Raw genomic sequence first — 20,730 nt, forward strand, 5'->3', positions numbered from 1 at the left:
GGACAAGACTACATGCAAACAGGCCTTACAAGTTGCACTTCAAGGTAAGGCTACCTTTTCATGTTTTGGTTTCACTCTATTTTAGGATGTTTGTCTGCCTCGAGCTGCCTCCCCCAGTCTCAGAGGCGTGGGACCGTCCCGCTTGTAAGATGTCACATTAGCACGCTTGACTACACCCGAGCGCTACGCGCCTTGGCTCCGCCTCCCTCACAGCATCTTTTCGCCGCTCTCTCTCCCTTTTTTCTCTCTCCCACATACACACTCTCACGGCTACGTGTTTCTTATCGCTCACATCAACCAAAGCACTGTGGCACGGTGGGAAATACGATGGAGTAGCATGCGCGCTTTTGGGCACTATTTTCCATTTTCTTTCATGGATTACTATCCTATCTGGAATATTCATTCATCGTACGGTAAGTTCCTCGAGCTGTTTCGACGGGCTACCGCAGGGATGAGTGAAAGCAGGCGAATTGTTTGCTTTTTCTTCCAAAGAGCCTATTGTCTGTTGCTTGGCGTTCGTGGTGGAAGGCTTGTGCACTGGCTGCTCATGAGCAGTAACTTCCGACATTTCTCAAGTGGCAACATATGATTCCCTTACAGTAACTGATTGCTCTTAAAACCTGTTAGTAAAAGCCACACGTTGATGACGAGTTACTATTGGTGACCTCCGGGGGGTCTGATAACAGGAGTTCGCTTCTCTGACACCTGTCCTCTCGAGCTAATGCGATGGTGTAAAACCTGTCATTCTAGAGAAGACTGCTCGGTTTGAGGTCGGATGATACCCAAGGTGTGTGATTCTCTTCTTCAGTAGAGGCGAGATACGAAAGAAGGTATTGTCCACCATGTGTCTGATTTTTAAGAACGTGACAGATCGAACATTTCTTTAAAGCCTGCGCCTACCTCACACCCAAACCCAACGCTGTAGTTGTCTTCGTTTCCATTTAAATCACTTAAAACATTTTCAGGTTTCTCGACTCTTGCCTGCAGAAAACTGCAAACAACAACAATATCTACAGAATAAATTTCCCCTTGAACCAATCTTGTCTATTTCAAGCCTTTAACCAACATGTAAACATTTGAACTATACAAGCTCCATCTTTCTGGGTTCTCCATGCTGGTTGGGCTTACAGGAGAGTCAAGGTGGCAGGTGACAGGTGGCATGGCGTCAGGTCCTGGCAGTCAACAGGCATACATGGAAGCACACCACACTCAAACCATCTCTCTCTCTCTCTCTCTCTCTCTCTCTCTCTCTCTGTATCCCCCCCCCTTATCTCTCTCTGTCTCTCTCTCTGTCTCTCTCTCTCTCTCTCTCTCTCTCTCTCTCTGTCTCTCTCTATCTCTCTCTCTCTCTCTCTCTCTCTCTCTGTATCCCCCCCCCCTCTCTCTCTCTCTCTGTATCCCCCCCCTCTCTCCCTCTCTCTCTCTCTCTCTCTCTCTCCCTCCCTCTCTCTCTCTCTCTCTCTCTCTCTCTCTCTCTCTCTCTCTCTCTCTCTCTCCCTCTCTCTCTTCCTCATTCCTGCCAGGTAGAGTTCAGTGTTCTGGGTTCTTATCCCAGCATGGTCCCTCATACTGTAGAGTAGACTATGTTAACAGTGACTCGAGGTAATGCTGAACACTAGTACATGTTTGAGAGTACTAGATGTGGCCTGGCCTGTTCTGCCCGCCTTCCCCTGGCCTGGCCTGGTCTGCTGTTGTTTTGTTCTTCCCTGGCCTGGTCTGTCCATCCCTGGGCAGGGGCAGATCTAGAGATTTTCATTGGGGGTAACAATGGGGTGGCAGAAGGAAGTTGTTGGGTGGCCTCCTGGAAGCGAATCAAACCCAAAGTAGTGGGGTACAGTACTCCCTATGGTAAATGATTAGGCTAGAACGTTATAGTTTGAATTAAACAGTAACATTAATATTATTTATTTAAATGTTCTGTAATGTACAAATAACATCTTTCGACGGGAAGATTGAGGTTCTTGTTGTTTAATTGTAACGTTGTTTAACTACATGATCTTATGGTTCTCCCTTTTGGGACTATTTTTTTTCACAATGTATGCTTCATGTTTTGGCTAAATGCATAAAAAATGAAAATACAAATTAGGGTGGCAGTATTTTTTATTGGGGTGGCAGCTGCCACCCCTTGCCACCCCTTAGATCCGCCACTGTCCCTGGGCTGCTTTGTCCTGACCTGGAGACGTCCATTCGGCCTAGAGACCTGACCTCTGCTTCCATCTGGAAGCAGGCAGGCTAAGGGCATGCTCCACCCCAACACCAGCTAGTCACTGTGTGTGTGTGTGTGTGTGTGTGTTGGACTGTCCGACCTCAGGGCCGTGTGTTGTTTACAGGTCACACAAACAGGCTTGTTTACTGGAATACGACTGGCCGCCTCTGATTCACCAAACAAGGACCTCAGCAATGACCTCATCACCACACGACAGCCTATCAGAGATGCAGTTTAGCATCGGTTTGACACCTGATCCGGCTGGGCTCCATAGGAACACAAACACCAGCCGTTATGGAGGAGGAAGGGATGTCAGGAGGATGACGAGCACCATAGTGGAGAAGAGATGGAGCTGTCTGACACCTCGATGCCTCATTGATTTGTGGGGAGAACCCCCGCTCCCTGGGGGGTTCCAGGAGCAGGTATTTGATTACCTCTCTGCTGTCCTGTCCCCTGATAGGGCGATAGATATGTCAGTGCAACGTCCCAGGGGACTGATTGGACAGGGTTGGAGAAAACGGCCCGCCTCTTCACCCCTGGGGACACACAGTGGATGAGGCAGGAATATCATTAAGGGGATATCATCTTCCTGGAATCTGTTCTGGAGCTGGGGATGTCATTTCACTGTCCTAGCTGACTATCATGACCACATAACGAAGGCTATACATTGAATTAACCGGCTAGCATTGTAACATATAGCTCGTGCTGCATACTGGCTCAGCTTGTTATCAATAAAAAGGCTATACTACCAGCTCACTGCCAACTTCTGGTGACCTCTGTTTAGCTCCGTGGGAGTTTCATTCTAGTTTTAATTGTAGTGGGGGTTCTCAGTCTCACAGGGAAAGAGGGTGTGAGGGCCGAGGTTGAGGCGCTCTTTCTCTCTCTTTCTCCCCGGTTTCTCTCTGTCTGTTTATCTCTCAGTTTACTTTTCTCTCTCTGTTTCTCTCTCTATTTCTCTCTCTCTGTTTCTCTCTCTCCTCTCTCTCTCTCAACCTCTGTTATCTGTTATTCTCGCTCTCTTTTTGAAAAGGAGATAGAGAAGAACCTTTTGAGAGTATTTCTACCTGTCAGCTGCACCCCCCACCCCTCCCCTCCACCTGGCTGTTTCCAGCGGTAGCACCATGGTACCTATCATATCTCCTGTGTCTACCTTTCTCTGTTCACCAGCACACTCCTGTGTAATACAGTCTAACTAACACAGTCAGTCCCCCTGCTGTTGAGTGCTCCACGTTGCCTGGCTGTCTCCCTGTCAGAAAGGTGTGTTTCTACATACCTGTCGTGTGTTTCTGTCATTCCTGAGAGAGGCCGTCTGTGTCTAATGGTCTCGAGGAATTGTATTTCTGGAGTGTCAAGTGGAGTGTGCATGTATGAACAAGTATGTGTGTGTGTCGAGGACTGTTGACAGACTGAGGTCAACTTGTCTGGCTCGCTCTCAGCTCAGACTCCTCCAATGGCAACACAGCCAACACACCCACCCAAGGTCTGCTGTTTGCTCTGTGTGTCCAGAGTTCTAGTGACCTTTGTTGGAGAGCCGTCAGACTTCTGTCAGAGCAAATCCTCACCACCGGAAGCCTGCAGATCCCCTCAGTTGTTTGCGTACAGCCAGAGGCTGAGACAGAACAGTGGTTTCTGATGAAACCAGATCGAATCACTTCCTACTTCCTGTTCCTGAGGATCTGATTTCCTGTCTCTGGCAGTTAGGCACGGATGTTCACCATGCTTGTCATCTTATATTAACTCTCCAGTCTGTCATCCCTCCCTCCCTCCCTCCCTCCCTCCCTCCCTCCCTCCCTCCCTCCCTCCCTCCCTCCCTCCCTCCCTCCCTCCCTCCCTCCCTCCCTCCCTCCCTCCCTCCCTCCCTCCCTCCCTCCCTCCCTCCCTCCCTCCCTCCCTCCCTCCCTCCCTCCCTCCCTCCCTCTCGCTCTCTCACCATCTCTATTTTTCTCTCTCTCCCGCTCTATGTCTGTAGCTGTCATCTTCCCCTGTCCCTCGACACGCTCTGTCCACATCTCCGTAAGTCAGGGTTTTCTGTTTAACCTGTACGCTATGACAGTTACAAATGTCCTTCATTTGATTTGTGATTTGTGATTCATTTGAGTAAATTGACTAAACCGTGAACCGTCTATCCTCCTTGTTCACGGTCTCTCTCTCCCCCTCTCTCCCTCTCCCTCACCCCTCCAGCAGACTGATCTGGAGTAGTCCCAGGAGGCGGAGTCACCACCAGGAGGCGGAGTCACCATGGCATCAGACCACACCCAGCGCAGCTACTCAATCATCCCCTGCTTCATTTTTGTAGAGGTGTGTCTTTGTGTGGGTGTGTGTGTTAGAGTGAGAGACAGGGAGACAGAGACCAGGAGAGAGATCCCTTACATTGGTGTGTAAAGGGTAAACTGGAGTTGCTATGGTATGTGTATGTGCGTGCATGTGTGTGTGTGTGTGTAAGCTATAGTGAGACAATACTGTGAGCTGAGCTCTGTGGATAATTAACATCTCAGCTGAAGGTCTTTAATCACACAGAAGTGTCTGGAGGCTCACTCACATCAAAGACCTGCCTAACACTCACACACACATACACACACACACACACACACACACACACACACACACACACATGCACACACACACACACTGTAATGCAGATTTTCCATTCTCTCAACTGTCTATTCCTGCCTTTCACGTTTCTGCTCCATCTTCCTGTTTCCCTCCCTCTCACGCTCTCTTCCTTAACCCCATCTTTTTTTCCCCTCTATCCCTCTCCCTTCCTCCTTCCCCTCCATCACTCCTCTTCAGTCTCCTTCTTTTATCCTAGCCTATCTCTCCCTCTCCATCTCTCTCCTCTCCTTCATCTGTCGCTTTTCATAGCTTCTCCATAGTTGTGCCCGTCTCGCACTCTGTCACATGACCCCCCCCCCCTCCAGATCACACTCCGTCACCCCCCCCACACCCCTCCTCCCTCTCTCCCTCCCTCTCTCTCTCTCTCTCTCTCTCTCTCTCTGCAGAGCAGGCTTGTGGCTTGTTTGTTCATTTTGTTAATGCTTTATTTGTTTATGCATGATCCCAGTGAGGCTCTTATAAGTGATGTTTGGCAATGTTCATTTACAAGAGACGTTAATGGCAGAGGGGGTGATTGGGGGGAGAGGAGAGGGAGAGGAAAGGAGAGAAGAAGGGAGGAGAGGGAGAGGAGGAGAGGAGGGGAGGAGAAGGACAGGGAGAGGAGAAAGAGAGGAGAAGGGGAGGAGAGGAAGAAGAGAGGGAGAGGAGGGGTGCTACCACATTGGCAGAGGTGTGTGTGTGTGATTGAGTGAATGTGTGTGAGAGCGAGAGTGAGAGAGAGAGGGTATGTTGTTCAACCATCCTGGACTCCTCCATACTAACCATCTGTGTTGCAGTAGGGGAGCAGTCATGTGACTGGTGAGTGTATTTGAGTGTACCGCCCCCTGCAGGATCAGAGTAGCAGAGCAGCTCTTCGACGGACAGGGGAGCATGCTGATGTGATGGTGCCACAGCCCTCTCTAGTGGCCATATGTTGCAGTACAGCTTTCAGTGCTCACCTGTCTGAAACAATTGCTGTAGCCTCTACTAAGTTCTACTGCCTATACTGAACTCACCTCATGGCCTCTATGGCCTCTATGGCCTCTCCTGTCTTGTTCTGGTCCCAACCGGCCTCCTCTGGCCAGGGTACTGTAGTGTCGCCTCTGGCCTCAGCTGGCTTGCTTCATTAGCAGAGGACAAAAGGCCTTATATAACGGACACACACACACACAGACACACAGACAAACATAAGAGAGGTGGGAGGAGGAAGAGGAGGAGGAGTGAAGTAAACATAAGCACCATTAGGACAGACTGAGAGACTGAGAGAGAGAGAGAGAGAGAGCAGACAAACAGATGAAGGGTCAGAGAGCTGTGGGTTAGATAATGAGATGGTGATAGGGTTTAGCTGTATCGTATATGAAGCCAGTGTCATCTAGGTTTTAGGTTCTGGGCTCCAGGTTCTAAGAACAGTGACAAGATAGGACCACTGAGGACTAGGAAACGTTATTTTCTCTTTATACTGACCTCTCTCTCTCTCTCTCTCTCTCTCTCTCTCTCTCTCTCTCTCTCTCTCTCTCTCTCTCTCTCTCTCTCTCTCTCTCTCTCTCTGTGTCCGCCATGCTCCTGCTGCAGCTGGTGATCATGTCAGGGACGGTCCTGCTGGCCTACTACTTTGAGTGTACCGACCTGTTTGGGATCCACGTCCAGGGCTTCTTTTGCAACGACGCCGAGCTGATGAAGCCCTACCCTGGTGTGGACGAGAGCAGCTTCATCCCTCCCCTCATCCTCTACTGCGTGGTGGCCGGCGCCCCCACCGCCATTGTGAGTGTACCGACTGTGTGTGTGTGTTGTCTGTTTGTCTGCCTGCCTGCCTGCCTGCCTGCCTGTCTGCCTGCCTGCCTATCTGTCTGTCTGTCTGTCTGTCTGTCTGTCTGTCTGTCTGTCTGTCTGTCTGTCTGTCTGTGGGTATGTGTCTGTCTGTTTGTGGGTATGTGTCTGTCTGTCTGTGGGTTAGTGTCTGTCTGTCTGTCTGTCTGTCTGTCTGTCTGTCTGTCTGTGGGTATGTGTCTGTCTGTTTGTGGGTATGTGTCTGTCTGTCTGTGGGTTAGTGTCTGTCTGTCTGTCTGTGGGTTAGTGTCTGTCTGTCTATCTGTGGGTATGTGTCTGTCTGTCCCGATATGCCAGTTTGTGGGGCGGGCAGTCAGGCGGCAGTGACAGGTGTTTGTCCTCTAGGGGTCACTGCAGCGCTGTGCTCCTCCACACAGAAAGAGGTGTACAGCAAAGACAGCCCTAGGGACGGCAGTCTGCGTCTCAGCCTTGACTGAGCCATGTGTCTGCGTGCGGTGTGTGTGTGTGTGCGTACGGATGTATCTGTGCGTCAGCCTGAGCCCTTCTGCTCCCCAGCTTGTCTTTCTGTCAGCTGTTCTCACAGGATCCGCCTCTTTCCTCCTCTCATCTTCCTCCTCGTTGCACCTCCTTGGATGTCAGTGTGTGTGTCTGTGGGAATGCTGTGTCAGGTGATATGGCCCGCTCTTCACAGGTCACCCAGCCTCCACACACCATTACACGCCCAAGCAGAATCAAGTAGGACATTTAGGACAGGCTCCACACCCTTTTGGCTGAGACATATAGCCAATAAAAAAGGGCATAACTCCTGCTGTCAATTTGGTTGGCTGGACTCGTGGGAAAGAGAAGCAGGGAGACAGGTTACTTGAGGGGGAGACAGGTTACTTGAGGGGGAGACAGGTTACTTGAGGGGGAGACAGGTTACTTGAGGAGGAGACAGGTTACTTGAGGGGGAGACAGGTTACTTGAGGTGGAGACAGGTTACTTGAGGGGGAGACAGGTTACTTGAGGAGGAGACAGGTTACTTGAGGAGGAGACAGGTTACTTGAGGGGGAGACAGGTTACTTGAGGGGGAGACAGGTTACTTGAGGGGGAGACAGGTTACTTAAGGGGGAGACAGGTTACTAGAGAGAAATGCAGTTGTCCGTGAGTGTGTGCATATTTCCAACCTGTGTGTGTGTGTGTGTGTGTGTGTGTGCATGTGTATAGTTAATGTTTTCTGTTTGTGTTCATATGTCTGTACGTGTGGTTTGTGTGTGTGTGAAAATGTCTAACCTTTGGCTGTGGGTATGCATGCGTGTGCAGATCTTCATTGGCGAGGTGTCCATGTATATTATGAAGTCGACCAGAGAGGCATTACTGGCCCAGGAGAAGACCATCGTGACTGGAGACTGTTGCTACCTTAACCCCCTCATACGACGAGTCATCAGATTCATAGGTCTGTCATGAGAACATTGCTATTAACACTGTTATTAACACGGCTATGAACATTGATATTCACACTGATTATAACTGTTACTTACCTATTGTGTGTTACTGTTTATGTCACATTTAGGTGTTCCCCATAAACTGCTTTATCTGAACCACTACTGCTACCCTCGTATTAACACTGTTATAACTTGTTATTACTACTGTCAGGTATTCTGCTGACATAACTGCACACTGGGGCACGTGGGTATTTGAGTTCTCTCAAGCATGGGATTAGAGCGGCGAGGTCCGGTGTCCTTTCTGTCTGCCTCCTGGAAATATGCCCTCTCATCACACACACACATACACACACACACACACACACGCACACACACACACACCTATACACACACAAGGGTATGGTATGGTGATTTGGACAAAGGATAGTAATTTCATGGCTAAGCAGTTGAGATAATGGCAGCTGGTATTTGCTGGGCGTGTGGCTGAAGCATGCGGGCGGTCATACGTGTTCCCATGTCCCGGGTTCCGGACATGTTCTAAAGGTGGCATTAGTCATTGTTACAGATGCTGCAGACCACAGAACAATACTGCAGGAGCCTTTTGAGAGGGGGTGCAATATTTCACCGATTGTGGCTTTCTGGAGGAGACAGTGGGATTCAGTGTGTGCGTGTTTTGTTTGTGTGTGTGCGCGTCCAGGCGTGTTCGCGTTTGGCCTGTTTGCCACGGACATCTTTGTGAACGCGGGCCAGGTGGTGACAGGGAACCTGGCGCCTTACTTCCTGACGGTCTGCAAGCCCAACTACACCGGCTCAGAGTGCCGCTTCAACCACCAGTTCATCGCCAACAGCAACATCTGCACGGGGAGTCCGGCGCTGGTGGAGAAAGCCCGGCGCTCGTTTCCTTCCAAAGACGCTGCGCTGAGTGTCTACGCAGCTGTCTACGCTACGGTAAGGAGGGGGTGGAAGGGTGGTCTATGTAGTGATCACATTCCAGAATCAGAATAAACCTAATTATGATTCTGAAATGTTTAATATTGTGAAATTTACAGTTACTAGATGGAAATGTTGTTGATAGTTGTGGGTAATGTTTTTGACAGGTAGTTGATGATTGTTTAGTTTGTAGGTAGTTTATGGTAGAGTTTACAGGTAGACTATCATAGTTTATAGCTAATTGGTAGCAGGTGTGTAGCCAGAAAAATATTTTTGGGTAGGCCTAGAAAAATACGAATTGGCATCTTTTCAGTTTTTCTTTAACTTATTTACCTTGCAATGTACACCCGGTGCATAATTTTTCTGAGATATTTTCGTTTTTGGGTAGGCCTTAGAAAAAATTGGGTAGGCCTGGGTAGGCACAGGCCTACCCGTGGCTACGCCCTGATGGTAGTAGTTTAGTTTCCAGGTAGTTGGTAGTAGTTTAGTTTACAGGTAGTTGGTAGTAGTTTAGTTTCCAGGTAGTTGGTAGTAGTTTCGTTTACAGGTAATTGATAGTAGTTTAGTTTCCAGGTAGTTGATAGTAGTTTAGTTTCCAGGTATAGATAGTAGTTTAGTTTCCAGGTAGTTGATAGTAGTTTAGTTTCCAGGTAGTTGATAGTAATGGAGTTGACAGGTAGCTGACAGCAGCTGAGTTGACATGGACATTACAGCATGCTGTCTGTCCTTCTCCAGATGTACATCACCAGCACCATCAAGACCAAGTCCAGCCGACTAGCCAAGCCTGTGCTGTGTCTAGGCACGCTCTGTACCGCCTTCCTTACCGGGCTGAACCGTGTGTCCGAATACCGGAACCATTGCTCTGACGTGGTGGCTGGCTTCCTGTTGGGCAGTTCCGTGGCGCTCTTCCTGGTGAGAGTTGTTTCATTGTGTTTCTCACGTTTAAGACATGCTTGCGATGATGTGTCTTGGTGCTTGAAAACCATAACAACTTCCTTTAACATTATAGCAACATTGTCGCAACACTTTAACAACATTGTCATGACATTGCAATGATGCAACTTGTCCCCTGCAGGGTATCTGTGTGGTGAACAACTTCAAAGGCGCCCACGGCCCACCCGCCAAGCCGAAGATGGAGGACTACCGTGGCCTCCCCCTCATGACCTTCCCTCGTGTAGAGAGCCCTCTGGAAACCCTCAGTGCACAGGTGCCCTCACCCCCCCATCACCTACACTGACCCCTAAAGACATTCAGACAACCTGTGGAGCTCAACATTGGGCCTCTGAAATCTGAGCTGGTGTAGGGCCAGCTGGTGAGGTTGGGTGATGTGAGACCTAACTCTGAAATGTGTTATTCTGCACGTTCGATCCAAACAACAACACAATGGTGTGGCAGGAGAGAGCAGATGAGGTTAGCGGGAAAAGGCAGGAGACACTTCGCAGCTGAGGATCAAATCATTTGTATATCCCTTTTTACAAGCAATGTCACAGAGGGCTTCACATACACCCATGGAACTGCCCCTCAACCAGCCTAAACCCTCAAGGAAGACAAGAAAAAACTCCCAGAAAAACTCACTAGAGGAGAAAAAATTGAAGAAACGTTGGTAGGAGCAATTCAGTGAGGGATCCAAGTGAGATCAACAGATCAACAACTGTTGAACTGTGCCAGACTTCATTGATTATTCATAGGTTCAAGAACCAGACGCACTTTGCAACTCATGCCGGTTTCGGAGTGTTTGTTTACAGTCTGTATTCCCAAAGTCACTCCCCGAGGCCCAGGCTTCCAGAACAGCCTGTTGCCAGGTGTGTGAATGGGCCCTTCTGTACAGAGCCTGCTGCAGACGGTGGTGAATAGGGACCCTCTTACGGTGTGAGTGAACGGAGCGGAACAGAGAGCCACAAGGACAATGGTTCAGTGCTGTTAAATAGCTCCGATGGATTTCAGTGGCACAACTGATAAACATACAGAAGCAGCTGTAGTTAGCTCATCGTTTCTGTTAGAATGTGTTCATTGTGATAACAGACCTTCCCTACCCTGTTCAACCCTGTCTTGGTCTGTAGAGTTTGGTGGGCCCCTGTTTGGCATGCCTGGATCCTGTTGGGCCAGCTTGAGAGCTAGAGGTTCTGCTGTTTCTCAGCTGTCCACTTTCAGACACAATGACATGTAGAATACAAGACTAATCCTCTCTCTCTCTCTCTCTCTCTCTCTCTCTCTCTCTCTCTCTCTCTCTCTCTCTCTCTCTCTCTCTGTCTTACAGAACCACTCAGCATCCATGACAGAAGTCACATGACTAAGGGGGCAACACAGGGTGACGTTTGCGTCCCCTCAGCACCTCTAGGCACAACAACGATGAAGATGATGACGACGGCGTGTTGTGTTTTTGTACTGTGTCATGCTGTAAAAAGGACAGTATTCTGGTGTTCCTAGTTAGAGGCCCATGTTTTGTACATTTTGTATGAGCGAATGCTGTAGTCCACCCAGACGTCAGGTGATGCACATTCCCTCATGTTTGACATCATAGTTAGTATATACAGCTGCCGGCAATCTAATGGTGTCGACATATAGATGTTGTACTGTTGTATTTGTACCAATCCCTTTATCCATTTTTCTGTACATTTATTGACTAAAGTCCTATTTTTTTTATATTTTTTGTTAAACACTGACTAATATTTGCCTGCTCTTCTCCAGGAATGTTTTGATATATTTTTTTTTTTTGGGTGTATAAAGAGGGGGGCAGAGCCCCCCCCCCTTCCCCTGCATTGGCACGGTAACACAGTGTTGTGTTTGTGTTCCTGAGACTGACTGACATGGACATTTACCCAGCATGCAACTTCACTGCAGTCTCTATAGAAACAACAACAAAAAAAAACTTTGTAAATTGTCTTTCTTTAAGAATTGCGTTTCTGTTGAAATGCTGCATATATTTTTCTTGGTTTGTCCACAAAATAAATAGTCAGTAGCAAACTTACTGTATAAACCTTGTTCTTTTCTCATTCCTGTTGAGAAGATGACTTGAGAAGATTTGACAAAGGCACACATCAGAAGAAGGATGTGGAGTTATGTACAAGGTTGATCATTTGCCATCTTGTTTGAATAAATCATATCACCATGCTGACTGATGTACAGCTCTCTGTAGCTCTTAATGTAATTAGTTTATAATTACCCATAGTGTTAATTAATGTCCCCAGCCCCTCCCCTGGAGAAATGAGAGACTTTTTAACTGAGTGATGTTTCTATTTGAAACTCCACAACACAAACCTTATTAGGATTTGAATAGATGAAGGTTGATAGTCTGGTGGTTATTTGCTCGAGGAAGATTCTGTAGCAGTCTTCTACTCACATAGGCACACACAGCCGGTCTAAACGAGCTACTTATTTCTCTCAGGTTCATACAATATCTCTCAGAGGGCGATAATGGTCTGCCGGTCTCTCTCCACAGCCATGAGAGAGAAAAAACAGTTTCTCTGCAAAGATTATATAACCTTAGTCCTCTCTCTGGCAGAGGAATACTGAAACTGATGCATTTCAGCTGCCACTGTCTAACCCTGGAGCAAGTGTTGTGTATTCTGAAAGCTTAACAGCATCCTACCTGACTAGTATGACATGCTGAAACCAGAACACTAAGTTATTGAACAGGCTTGTACAGTATATGTCCCTACCGAGGACAGGACAGAAGCATGTGTGTCAGTTTCCTGGCCTCTGTCACCCTCTCTCATACATCAGTTGGTTTTGTAAAAGCTGTAGAGTCTTGATGAACATCAAGTGAATCGCACAACTGACGAGACCCAGTTAAATTCTGGGAGCCTTTTTTTATTTATTAAACAGAACACATCCAAACTCAAACATACACAATGCAAGAGAATTGCTTCCCTCCAGGAAAATAACTGACTACACCCTGATAGAGAACATGTTCTGTCTGTAGAGAATGTGTTCTGCCTTCAGAACACATTTGATCTATCCTGGATGAAGAATTATGTTCTATCTATCCAGGTTGAGATTATGTTTCATCATGTTCTATCTTTTTCCGTTAGAAAACTTTCCTCTGGTTCTTGATGTCAGACAGTCAATGTGATGAATATTTTTGTCTTCAGCGAGGGTTCAGTCTTGGGGTCGGACCACCTGCGGATACTTTAACACATCACCACGTTCACACCTTGGTAACGGCCAAGCAACACTGGTATCACCCTGGTAACCCTGGGAACACATACATTTCCCCATCAACAGTGCCATGTCAGTCTGAACAGACTGGTCAGAGAGGAGAGGAACAGGTGGAGGAGAAGGTGATGGAGAAGAAGGGGGGAGTGGGTCAAGGGTCTAGTCAGAGATGGGGAAAAGAAGATCTAGGTCAAGTCAAAGGCAGGGAGGAGAAGAGGTAGAATAGGAGGGGGGGGTCTACCACAGCCATCACCCAGCGGACCGTCTGAGAAAGTTCCGTTCAATGGTCCAGGAGAAGCAAAACATACCAACCATAGTATGTTCCTCCAGGAACAGGAACCATGGGTTATGGACCAAATCAAATCCGGGTCACCTGGCTGCCCACACAAGTTATCCTGTGGAGCTAAAGCCAAGGTACATAGTCAGAGAGCTAGCACACAGGCCCTCAGGTGTCAGGTAGGTTTTGTCCAACTGCCAGACACACTTTGGTGCCACAGTGGCTTGCCTGGCAAGCGCAGTCAGGACAGGAGAGAGGGAACTCCGGGTTGTTCTCCATGGTTCAGCGTTAGGAAGGCTCCCGTGGTAACTCTAGGACTCGGGAATAGTGCTGGTCTGCTGATTGGTTCCCTGGTGACTGGTCGGATTTGTTTGCTGGTGGAACTCCAGTTCCCTCTTCCTCCTCATGGCACTCTGAAGTTGTTGTTTGATGAGGTGGATTTGGGTCTCCAGAGCAGACAGCTCCTGGACCAGGGGGCTCCTGCCCAAACCTGGCCCCAGATCAGGCCCTGTTCCTAGGCCAAGCTCTGATCCCAGCCCCAGGCCTCGGCCTAATCCCATGCTTGAGCCCTGCATGTTTGTTCGACCATTGGAGGAGCAGACCAGGGGTAGCTGTCTCTTCAGTTGGGTGGGAGGGGCAACGGGCGTGTCCTGGCTGGGTGGGAACTCCAGGTCGTTCTGCTGCGCGTCCTGTGGGTGGAGCCTGCGCCTATTGCAGTGGGAGGAGTCTGCAGGGTTCCAGGCGGCTGGTTGGTTGTTCCCTTCGTTGCACCTGTGGGTTAAACACAGAACGACAACTCAGTCCGTAAAGGAAGCTAATTGTGATACTTGCAATATCCCTGCAGTCATCACCCCAGCGAAGGATCTGTTTCATTTAATCAAATCTTACAAAAATATTGAATATTTAAATGTTGAACAACACAAGGGTCTGGCGGCAAGTTATCCATCCCTGTTAGGCCAGACAGTCAAAGTGACTGGTTTCAGTCCCTGGCTCAGTGTGGGGGTAGGTGGAAGATGGAAGGTGACAGGTGATGCCACACTCTATCTACTGGAGACATCCATCACGGCCAGACAGCAAGCAGCACCACGGAGAGCTCCTCGCCCTCTCCCCCCCAGCAATTATCCCAGGCCATTCCATTTACACATGGCTGAATTAAACTGTCATAAAGCGCTCTCTGGCTTTGACAGACGTCTCTGCTTCTCCAGGCGGTGGTCGTTAGTGAGGGCTGTTACGTTCTGGGAGGAAATGATGGAGGGGAAAGCTGTTTTCCTGGTGTGTGTGTGGGGGGGATGGGACCGGTTAAATGGGAGGAGTTACCTTTTCTCAGGTTTGGCCACAGTGGGTAGTTTGTCGTCAGTGAAGACTGAGTTGAGGGCTCGATGTAATCGCTTGACACAGACACACAAATAGTTAGATGTAACAATATTATGGACTTAATCATGGTATTTCATTCATAAACTTCAGAAAATCCAGATTGTGAGGTCCAGATTGTCAACTTTATAGAATGTGTGCCCATGCAGTATTAGTGCAGAAGTGTTCATGTGTTACAGATCATGTATGCATGCATACCTGGCTTGTGTGCAGCCAGTACTTGAAGCGGGGCTCATGGACTCTGGGGATGACGAATCGATAGATGATGTGTTCCGCCAGGGTGGTCAGCAGAGAGAGAACCAGGCCCACACACAGCATCACAAACAGACCGGAGAAATGCTTGATGCCCATCTGCAGTGTCTGACAGAGGAACACACAGGAATCGTATCATTATCACGACCTGCGTTATCACTACATATCATATTCACTACAATACATTATCACTAGAGTGCATGATCGCCACTGTCCTTTATCGCTTCAGTAATATATCACCACAGTATTCTATGACTACTTTATCCCTACAGTAGATCATCTCTCCAGTTATCACCACAGTATTCTATGACTACTTTATCCCTACAGTAGATCATCTCTCCAGTTATCACCACAGTATTCTATGACTACTTTATCCCTACAGTAGATCATCTCTCCAGTTATCACCACAGTATTCTATGACTACTTTATCCCTACAGTAGATCATCTCTCCAGTTATCACCACAGTATTCTATGACTACTTTATCCCTACAGTAGATCATCTCTCCAGTTATCACCACAGCACTTCATGCCTCCATTCTTGGGGGTTACCTCGGTGACAGCAAAGCTCCTCTTGCCACAGGGGACCACTTTGTACCACTTGTCGTGTAGCGTGTCCATGAAGCCGTCTGACTTGTACTGACTGACCAGCTCCGAGATGTTGGATGTCAGGGGCGAGTTCTGCGGCAGGCCGATACCGTAGCCTGGCCGACACACACACACACACATACACACACACACACACACACTATTAGATACAGAGGGTCTTACTGGTACATATTCAAACACTGCTTGGTCATGTGGCTGTACTACTACTAACTACTAGTAATAATGCTACTTCTACAACTTAGTCAGTGATAATCCTCCTCCTTTGCTTGCCTTCTATGGCAAATGGTTTTCCCACAGTCAGAGTTTTACAGTCTGCGTCTATGGACACCTCGTAGTCCAACAGAGCCTTGTCCATGATGAAGGCGTCCAGCTTCTGAGGGTCCTCCCTAAGAAGACCACATCATCATCATCATCATCATCATCATCATCATCATCATCATCATCATCATCATCATCATCATCATCATCATCATCATCATATAATTATCTTCATCATCATCTTTATCTTCATCATGCTAATAATCATTGATTTCATTCTCATCATTTTCATCTTCGTTATCATTGTGGGAAAGATTGGACCGTTTTTAATCAAGGCAGTGTCAATCAGCTGGCAGAACAACCTTTTATGATTTTCTGCCAAGCAGCATCTTACATGTACAGGATATAAACTACAGCTGCGTGTTCTGTGTGCTGCATGTGGCATCGTCGTAAACCTCAGCGTTCAGATTCCCCCGTCGTGGATGCTATCGTCACAGAGCAGGGGCCAATCTGTATGACTGGAGCTGTCTGTCTCCCACTCAGGAGAAGATCTTGTGCAGCTCACCCACCATCTTCCCTCTCCTACCTTGTGCCCCCCCCCTCCCTGCCCCTCCCCTCCACCCCCCATTATTCTGCTTGGTTGTGCTGTGTAGGATGTGAGAGGACTTTGGAAACAGGTGATAAGGCAGAAGAGGCAGAGGTCAAGCAAGGGGGGGCTAGCCAAGTGGGCCATGGTTGTGAAGGGGGTGGGCGGGGTGGGGGGAACACAAACCTAAAACAGCGCAACACTCTCAATGCTTTTTGGTGAACCAAATTCCTGTTTTGAAGGCGGAGGTGTGTGGGCCTCGCAGCCTAGCCTGTGATGCAGCCTGTGATGCAGCCTGTGATGCAGCCTGTGATGCAGCCTGTGATGCAGCCTGTGATGCAGCCTGTGATGCAGCGCTGGCCCTGTGTTTTATTGCTCCCCAGGGAAACACTCACAGAAGGGAGAGGAGAGGGAACACGTGCCGGGATGTGAATCATAGTAAAACCCTTTTATTGTTTTGGCTGGCTTCTTTATTGGGGTTGTCCAGCTCTCTGAAGATTACAGGAGTGCACAGTAAGAGCTGCCGATCTGATAGCTGACGCACTGCATGCTAACAGGGGAGCTGGCCTGTTCATGCCACAAGAACAGGTACAGCACTGTGACGATGGAACTGGGAAACACCTGGTGTCTAAAACAATTATGAGTATGTCTTGCTTCTGATAGGCCAATAAAGGTGGGTTGTGATATCATGATCAGGTAGTCTACTATAGCTATGAAAATGTATTTGGTGTGTTAAAGCTACATTCATGTCTGGTGATGACTCTTACAGCAAGTCTACCACCACTGTTATAATGGCTTACTACAGGAAGTCTACCACCACAGTAATGATGGCTTACTACAGGAAGTCTACCACCACAGTAATGATGGCTTACTACAGCAAGTCTACCACCACAGTAATGATGGCTTACTACAGCAAGTCTACCACCACAGTAATGATGGCTTACTACAGCAAGTCTACCACGGTGGTGACAGTGACTTACTTGAGGAGGTCTATGCCGTCCGGTGTGGCCGGTACGTTGTAGCGTCTCATGTACTCGTGCATCTCAGGGAAGCTCTTCTTCAAGTAGTCCTCCGCACTGCTCTCCCTCACCGTGGCAAAGCGGAAGCCCTGGGACGGGTGGTGCAGCTGGAGGGGGGAGGGAGGAGGTAGGGGGAGGAGGAGGCAGTGGGTGAGAGGGGAGGGAGGAGCAGTACAGACATCAAAGGGATATTATCCCCGCCACATAGGTGACATTACAATGTGTTACATTCTGTGGAGACTTAGGCAGATAACAGAGTTAGCTTGGGGTTGATTATCCCCATCTTGGTGCGTTAGCTGAAGGTTGTGTATCACTGTGTTGTTGTGTTAGCTTGGGGTTGTGTATCACAGTGTTAGTGTGTTAGCTTGGGGTTGTGTATCACAGTGTTAGTGTGTTAGCTTGGGGTTGTGTATCACAGTGTTAGTGTGTTAGCTTAGGGTTGTGTACCACTGTGTTAGTGTGTTAGCTTAGGGCTGTGTACCACTGTGTTAGTGTGTTAGCTTAGGGTTGTGTACCACTGTGTTATTGTGTTAGCTTAGGGTTGTGTACCACTGTGTTATTGTGTTAGCTTAGGGTTGTGTACCACTGTGTTGTTGTGTTAGCTTAGGGTTTTGTACCACTGTGTTAGTGTGTTAGCTTAGGGTTGTGTATCACAGTGTTGTTGTGTTAGCTTAGGGTTTTGTACCACTGTGTTAGTGTGTTAGCTTAGGGTTGTGCGTCCAGGTGACAATTACAGGACCATGTATTCTACTCAAATTGTGTTATATACTGTATATATAAGCACACGACGTGTTAGATATTTGACGTCAGTTACCTTGGGGTCATGTATGCCAGACAGCTGTTCGTAGGTCTTCTCCCCCACCATGACGGCGGCCAAGTTGGCAGTGTAGGTGGAGAGGCAGAACAAGCAGAAGATGGCCCACAGGTTCATCAGGAAGCGTCCAGTCCAGCACTTGGGAGGCTTGATGGCGGCCGTGCGGCCAAACAAGATGGCGTAGCACACGTTGAGCGCCGAGGAGAAGGAGAAGACGCGCTCGCGGTTGCGCCCCCGCGGCGTCATGCCGAACGGGCTCCTCCACTCGTAGATGGTGAGGAAGACGGCGGTGACGTGCAGCGACACGAAGATGCCCAGCCACATGCTCCAGTGCAGCGGCCACATGAAGGCGCCGATGGGCGCGGCCGTGTCGCGCGTCCTCACCAGGATGCCCAGCGAGGTGGAGAAGAAGGGCGAGGTGAAGTCGATGACGCGGCTCCGCGCCGAGTTGATGCTGAAGGACGTGACGGCCAGGTGGGCGGCGCCCGTCAGCAGGTCGCCCACCAGCCCCGTCCAGCGGCCGTTCTTCAGACCGCCGTACTTGCCGTCCCCGACGATGTAGAGGTCAAAGTCGAAGCCCATGTCCTCGGCCAGCTTCTCCAGCAGGTCGATGCAGTAGCCGTAGCAGCAGCGCTTCAGCCCCATGGGCAGGCTGTCGTTGGGCCCCTGCAGGCTGGAGAAGAGGCCCTGGAGCACGGCCGAGTCGTTGGTTAGGGGGTCCAGGCACAGCTGGCCGGCCGGGCAGAGGCCGTCGCCGTCCACCTCCCGCGTGAACACGAACGGGTGCTCCACCAGGGTGACCACGCGCAGGTGGAGCCTGGTCGGGTGGCGCCAGTCTCCGCCATGGCTGGCCGCCTGCTTGTGGGGCCAGGCGCCGTAGTCCATGAGGACGCGGCCCTGCTTCCAGCGGCCCAGACGCGTCCAGGATGGGTTCCCCAGCGGGTCCTGCTGCAGGCTCCAGATGTAGTGCTGGCTCTCCGACATCACAGAGCCCTGCTGGGAGTACACCCAGCCACTCTGGCCGTCGAAGGACGTGTTGGCCAGAAACCTGAGGGACACACACAGACACACACACAGACACACAGACACACAGACACACACAGACACACACACAGTGCAACATTATACAAATTGCCATGATACACCGGGATGACGAGCAGGCTAACCCAACAGAGTAGAGAGAGAGTGGAGACAGGGGAGAGGCATTAGAAAACACAGTCGAGACTGTTGCGATCACGGAGACTGAGAAGAGAGACCAGGGATGGAGTAGAGACCGTCGAGGCAGAGGCTATAAATTCCTCTCTGAAATATTATCCTCTGAACAGACTCTACTGTTTACACATGGTTCAATGACCACGGACTCTCTCTCCCTCTCATCTTCTTCCCAACCCCCTCCCTGTCTCTGTCACTCTCTCTTTGCCCCCCCGCCCCCCCTCCCCCTCCTACTTGACTTGGAGTGTCAGCCTGCTCTCCAGACCAGAACCAGCCTGTCCTCCCGCCTGTTTGTTGCGCTACAGGAGCTCCCAGGGTGATTTACTGCTCTGAGTGTCGTAACGTCACTCCAGTGGGAATCAAACCCAAAAAGATGGCATATCTCCCACGCCCCCAGAGAGCTCACCTGAAAACGCTTCAAAACCCTCGGCCTCCCTCTCTTCTGCAACACCCCGCGTCGCTCTCCTCCTTTCTTCTTTTAAATATAATTTTGCCTTCTCTCCTACGCTCATCCCAAACATACGTCCACCCTCCTTCTGTCCTCCTACCTTCTACTTGAACATGCGACTGCCCTCTTCGACGCTATTCTCTGATATTCTATGACGCTCTCCTGCTCTCTCCTCAAACATTCCACTACCCTCCTCTGTTTACCTCTCTGACATTCTACTGCCCTCTTCTAGTCACTTCTCTGATGTTCTCCTGCCCTCCGTCATGCCTCACTAACTTGTCAATAGGACAGGCTGAGCAGCATGGAAGACTGGGGTGATTGAATCAGTGGAGCTGCTGCTGGGGCTAAGGAAGGCCAGGCTGGAGATCGAGTTGGTATTACACGCTGCTTGCTTGGCAATATAAAATAGTTCAATGAACTGGGCGAGTGTGTGTGTGGAGGGTGCGAGGGGTTATTGTATAAGAAAGTAATGTTTTTCATATTGATCCTATCTCCCAGACTGGGTGTTCTGTAATGGCCATGCAATATTCCAAAGATAAACATAGAATAATAAAGACTTCAAATTAAAATGATCTCCCTTTCTCTTCATCTCCTCCTTTGCCTCTCGCCCTCTCCATCTCCTCTGCCCTCTGCCCACGGCTCTGTCGAACAAAGCCACAGCGGCTCTATCCCCCTCCCTCCCTCCCTCCCTCCCTCCCTCCCTCCCTCCCTCCCTCCCTCCCTCCCTCCCTCCCTCCCTCCCTCCCTCCCTCCCTCCCTCCCTCCCTCCCTCCCTCCCTCCCTCCCTCCCTC

The 20,730-nt window shown here is 49.4% G+C and overlaps 2 protein-coding genes across 8 annotated transcripts in view; one reads left to right on the plus strand and one right to left on the minus strand.

Moving 5' to 3' along the window:
• The first annotated feature begins 261 nt into the window (after positions 1 to 261).
• plppr1 (phospholipid phosphatase related 1) lies at positions 262 to 11,917 on the plus strand. Of its 7 annotated transcripts, none has more exons than XM_084687951.1 (9): positions 262 to 413; positions 4,176 to 4,219; positions 4,388 to 4,504; positions 6,371 to 6,559; positions 7,889 to 8,021; positions 8,708 to 8,958; positions 9,676 to 9,852; positions 10,016 to 10,147; positions 11,198 to 11,917. In XM_084687951.1, exons 3-9 carry the CDS (start codon positions 4,445 to 4,447, stop codon positions 11,228 to 11,230), a joined length of 975 nt encoding a protein of 324 aa, XP_084544077.1. In that variant the 5' UTR covers positions 262 to 413; positions 4,176 to 4,219; positions 4,388 to 4,444; the 3' UTR covers positions 11,231 to 11,917. The 7 variants fall into 7 exon arrangements, with proteins under 7 accessions (XP_084544077.1, XP_084544079.1, XP_084544075.1 ...); XM_084687953.1 differs by having other exon boundaries at positions 4,391 to 4,504; XM_084687952.1 differs by lacking the exon at positions 262 to 413 and adding an exon at positions 2,023 to 2,628 and having other exon boundaries at positions 4,391 to 4,504.
• Positions 11,918 to 12,930: 1,013 nt separating this feature from the next.
• Positions 12,931 to 20,730, minus strand: part of grin3a (glutamate receptor, ionotropic, N-methyl-D-aspartate 3A) — a 9,587-nt gene continuing 1,787 nt past the window's right edge. The window contains exons 2-8 of the mRNA XM_084687212.1: positions 18,279 to 19,326; positions 17,426 to 17,571; positions 15,872 to 15,987; positions 15,545 to 15,696; positions 14,942 to 15,103; positions 14,690 to 14,760; positions 12,931 to 14,143 (exon numbers count right to left, since the gene is read on the minus strand). Coding sequence (XP_084543338.1) covers positions 13,684 to 14,143; positions 14,690 to 14,760; positions 14,942 to 15,103; positions 15,545 to 15,696; positions 15,872 to 15,987; positions 17,426 to 17,571; positions 18,279 to 19,326 — 2,155 coding nt within the window. The 3' untranslated portion in view covers positions 12,931 to 13,683. The remainder of the gene's footprint in view (positions 14,144 to 14,689; positions 14,761 to 14,941; positions 15,104 to 15,544; positions 15,697 to 15,871; positions 15,988 to 17,425; positions 17,572 to 18,278; positions 19,327 to 20,730) is intronic.

The sequence above is a fragment of the Hypomesus nipponensis genome, chromosome 22 (genome assembly GCF_054491055.1).
Source record: "Hypomesus nipponensis isolate SF chromosome 22, ASM5449105v1, whole genome shotgun sequence".
In the NCBI taxonomy this organism is placed as follows: Eukaryota; Metazoa; Chordata; class Actinopteri; order Osmeriformes; family Osmeridae; genus Hypomesus; species Hypomesus nipponensis.

Coding starts and splice junctions, on each gene's coding strand:
- plppr1 (XM_084687951.1), top strand. CDS start 4,445: ATGGCATCAGACCACACCCAGCGCAGCTACTCAATCATCCCCTGCTTC. Junction 8,022..8,707: donor ACGAGTCATCAGATTCATAG/GTCTGTCATGAG, acceptor GTGCGCGTCCAG/GCGTGTTCGCGTTTGGCCTG. Junction 10,148..11,197: donor TGGAAACCCTCAGTGCACAG/GTGCCCTCACCC, acceptor TCTGTCTTACAG/AACCACTCAGCATCCATGAC.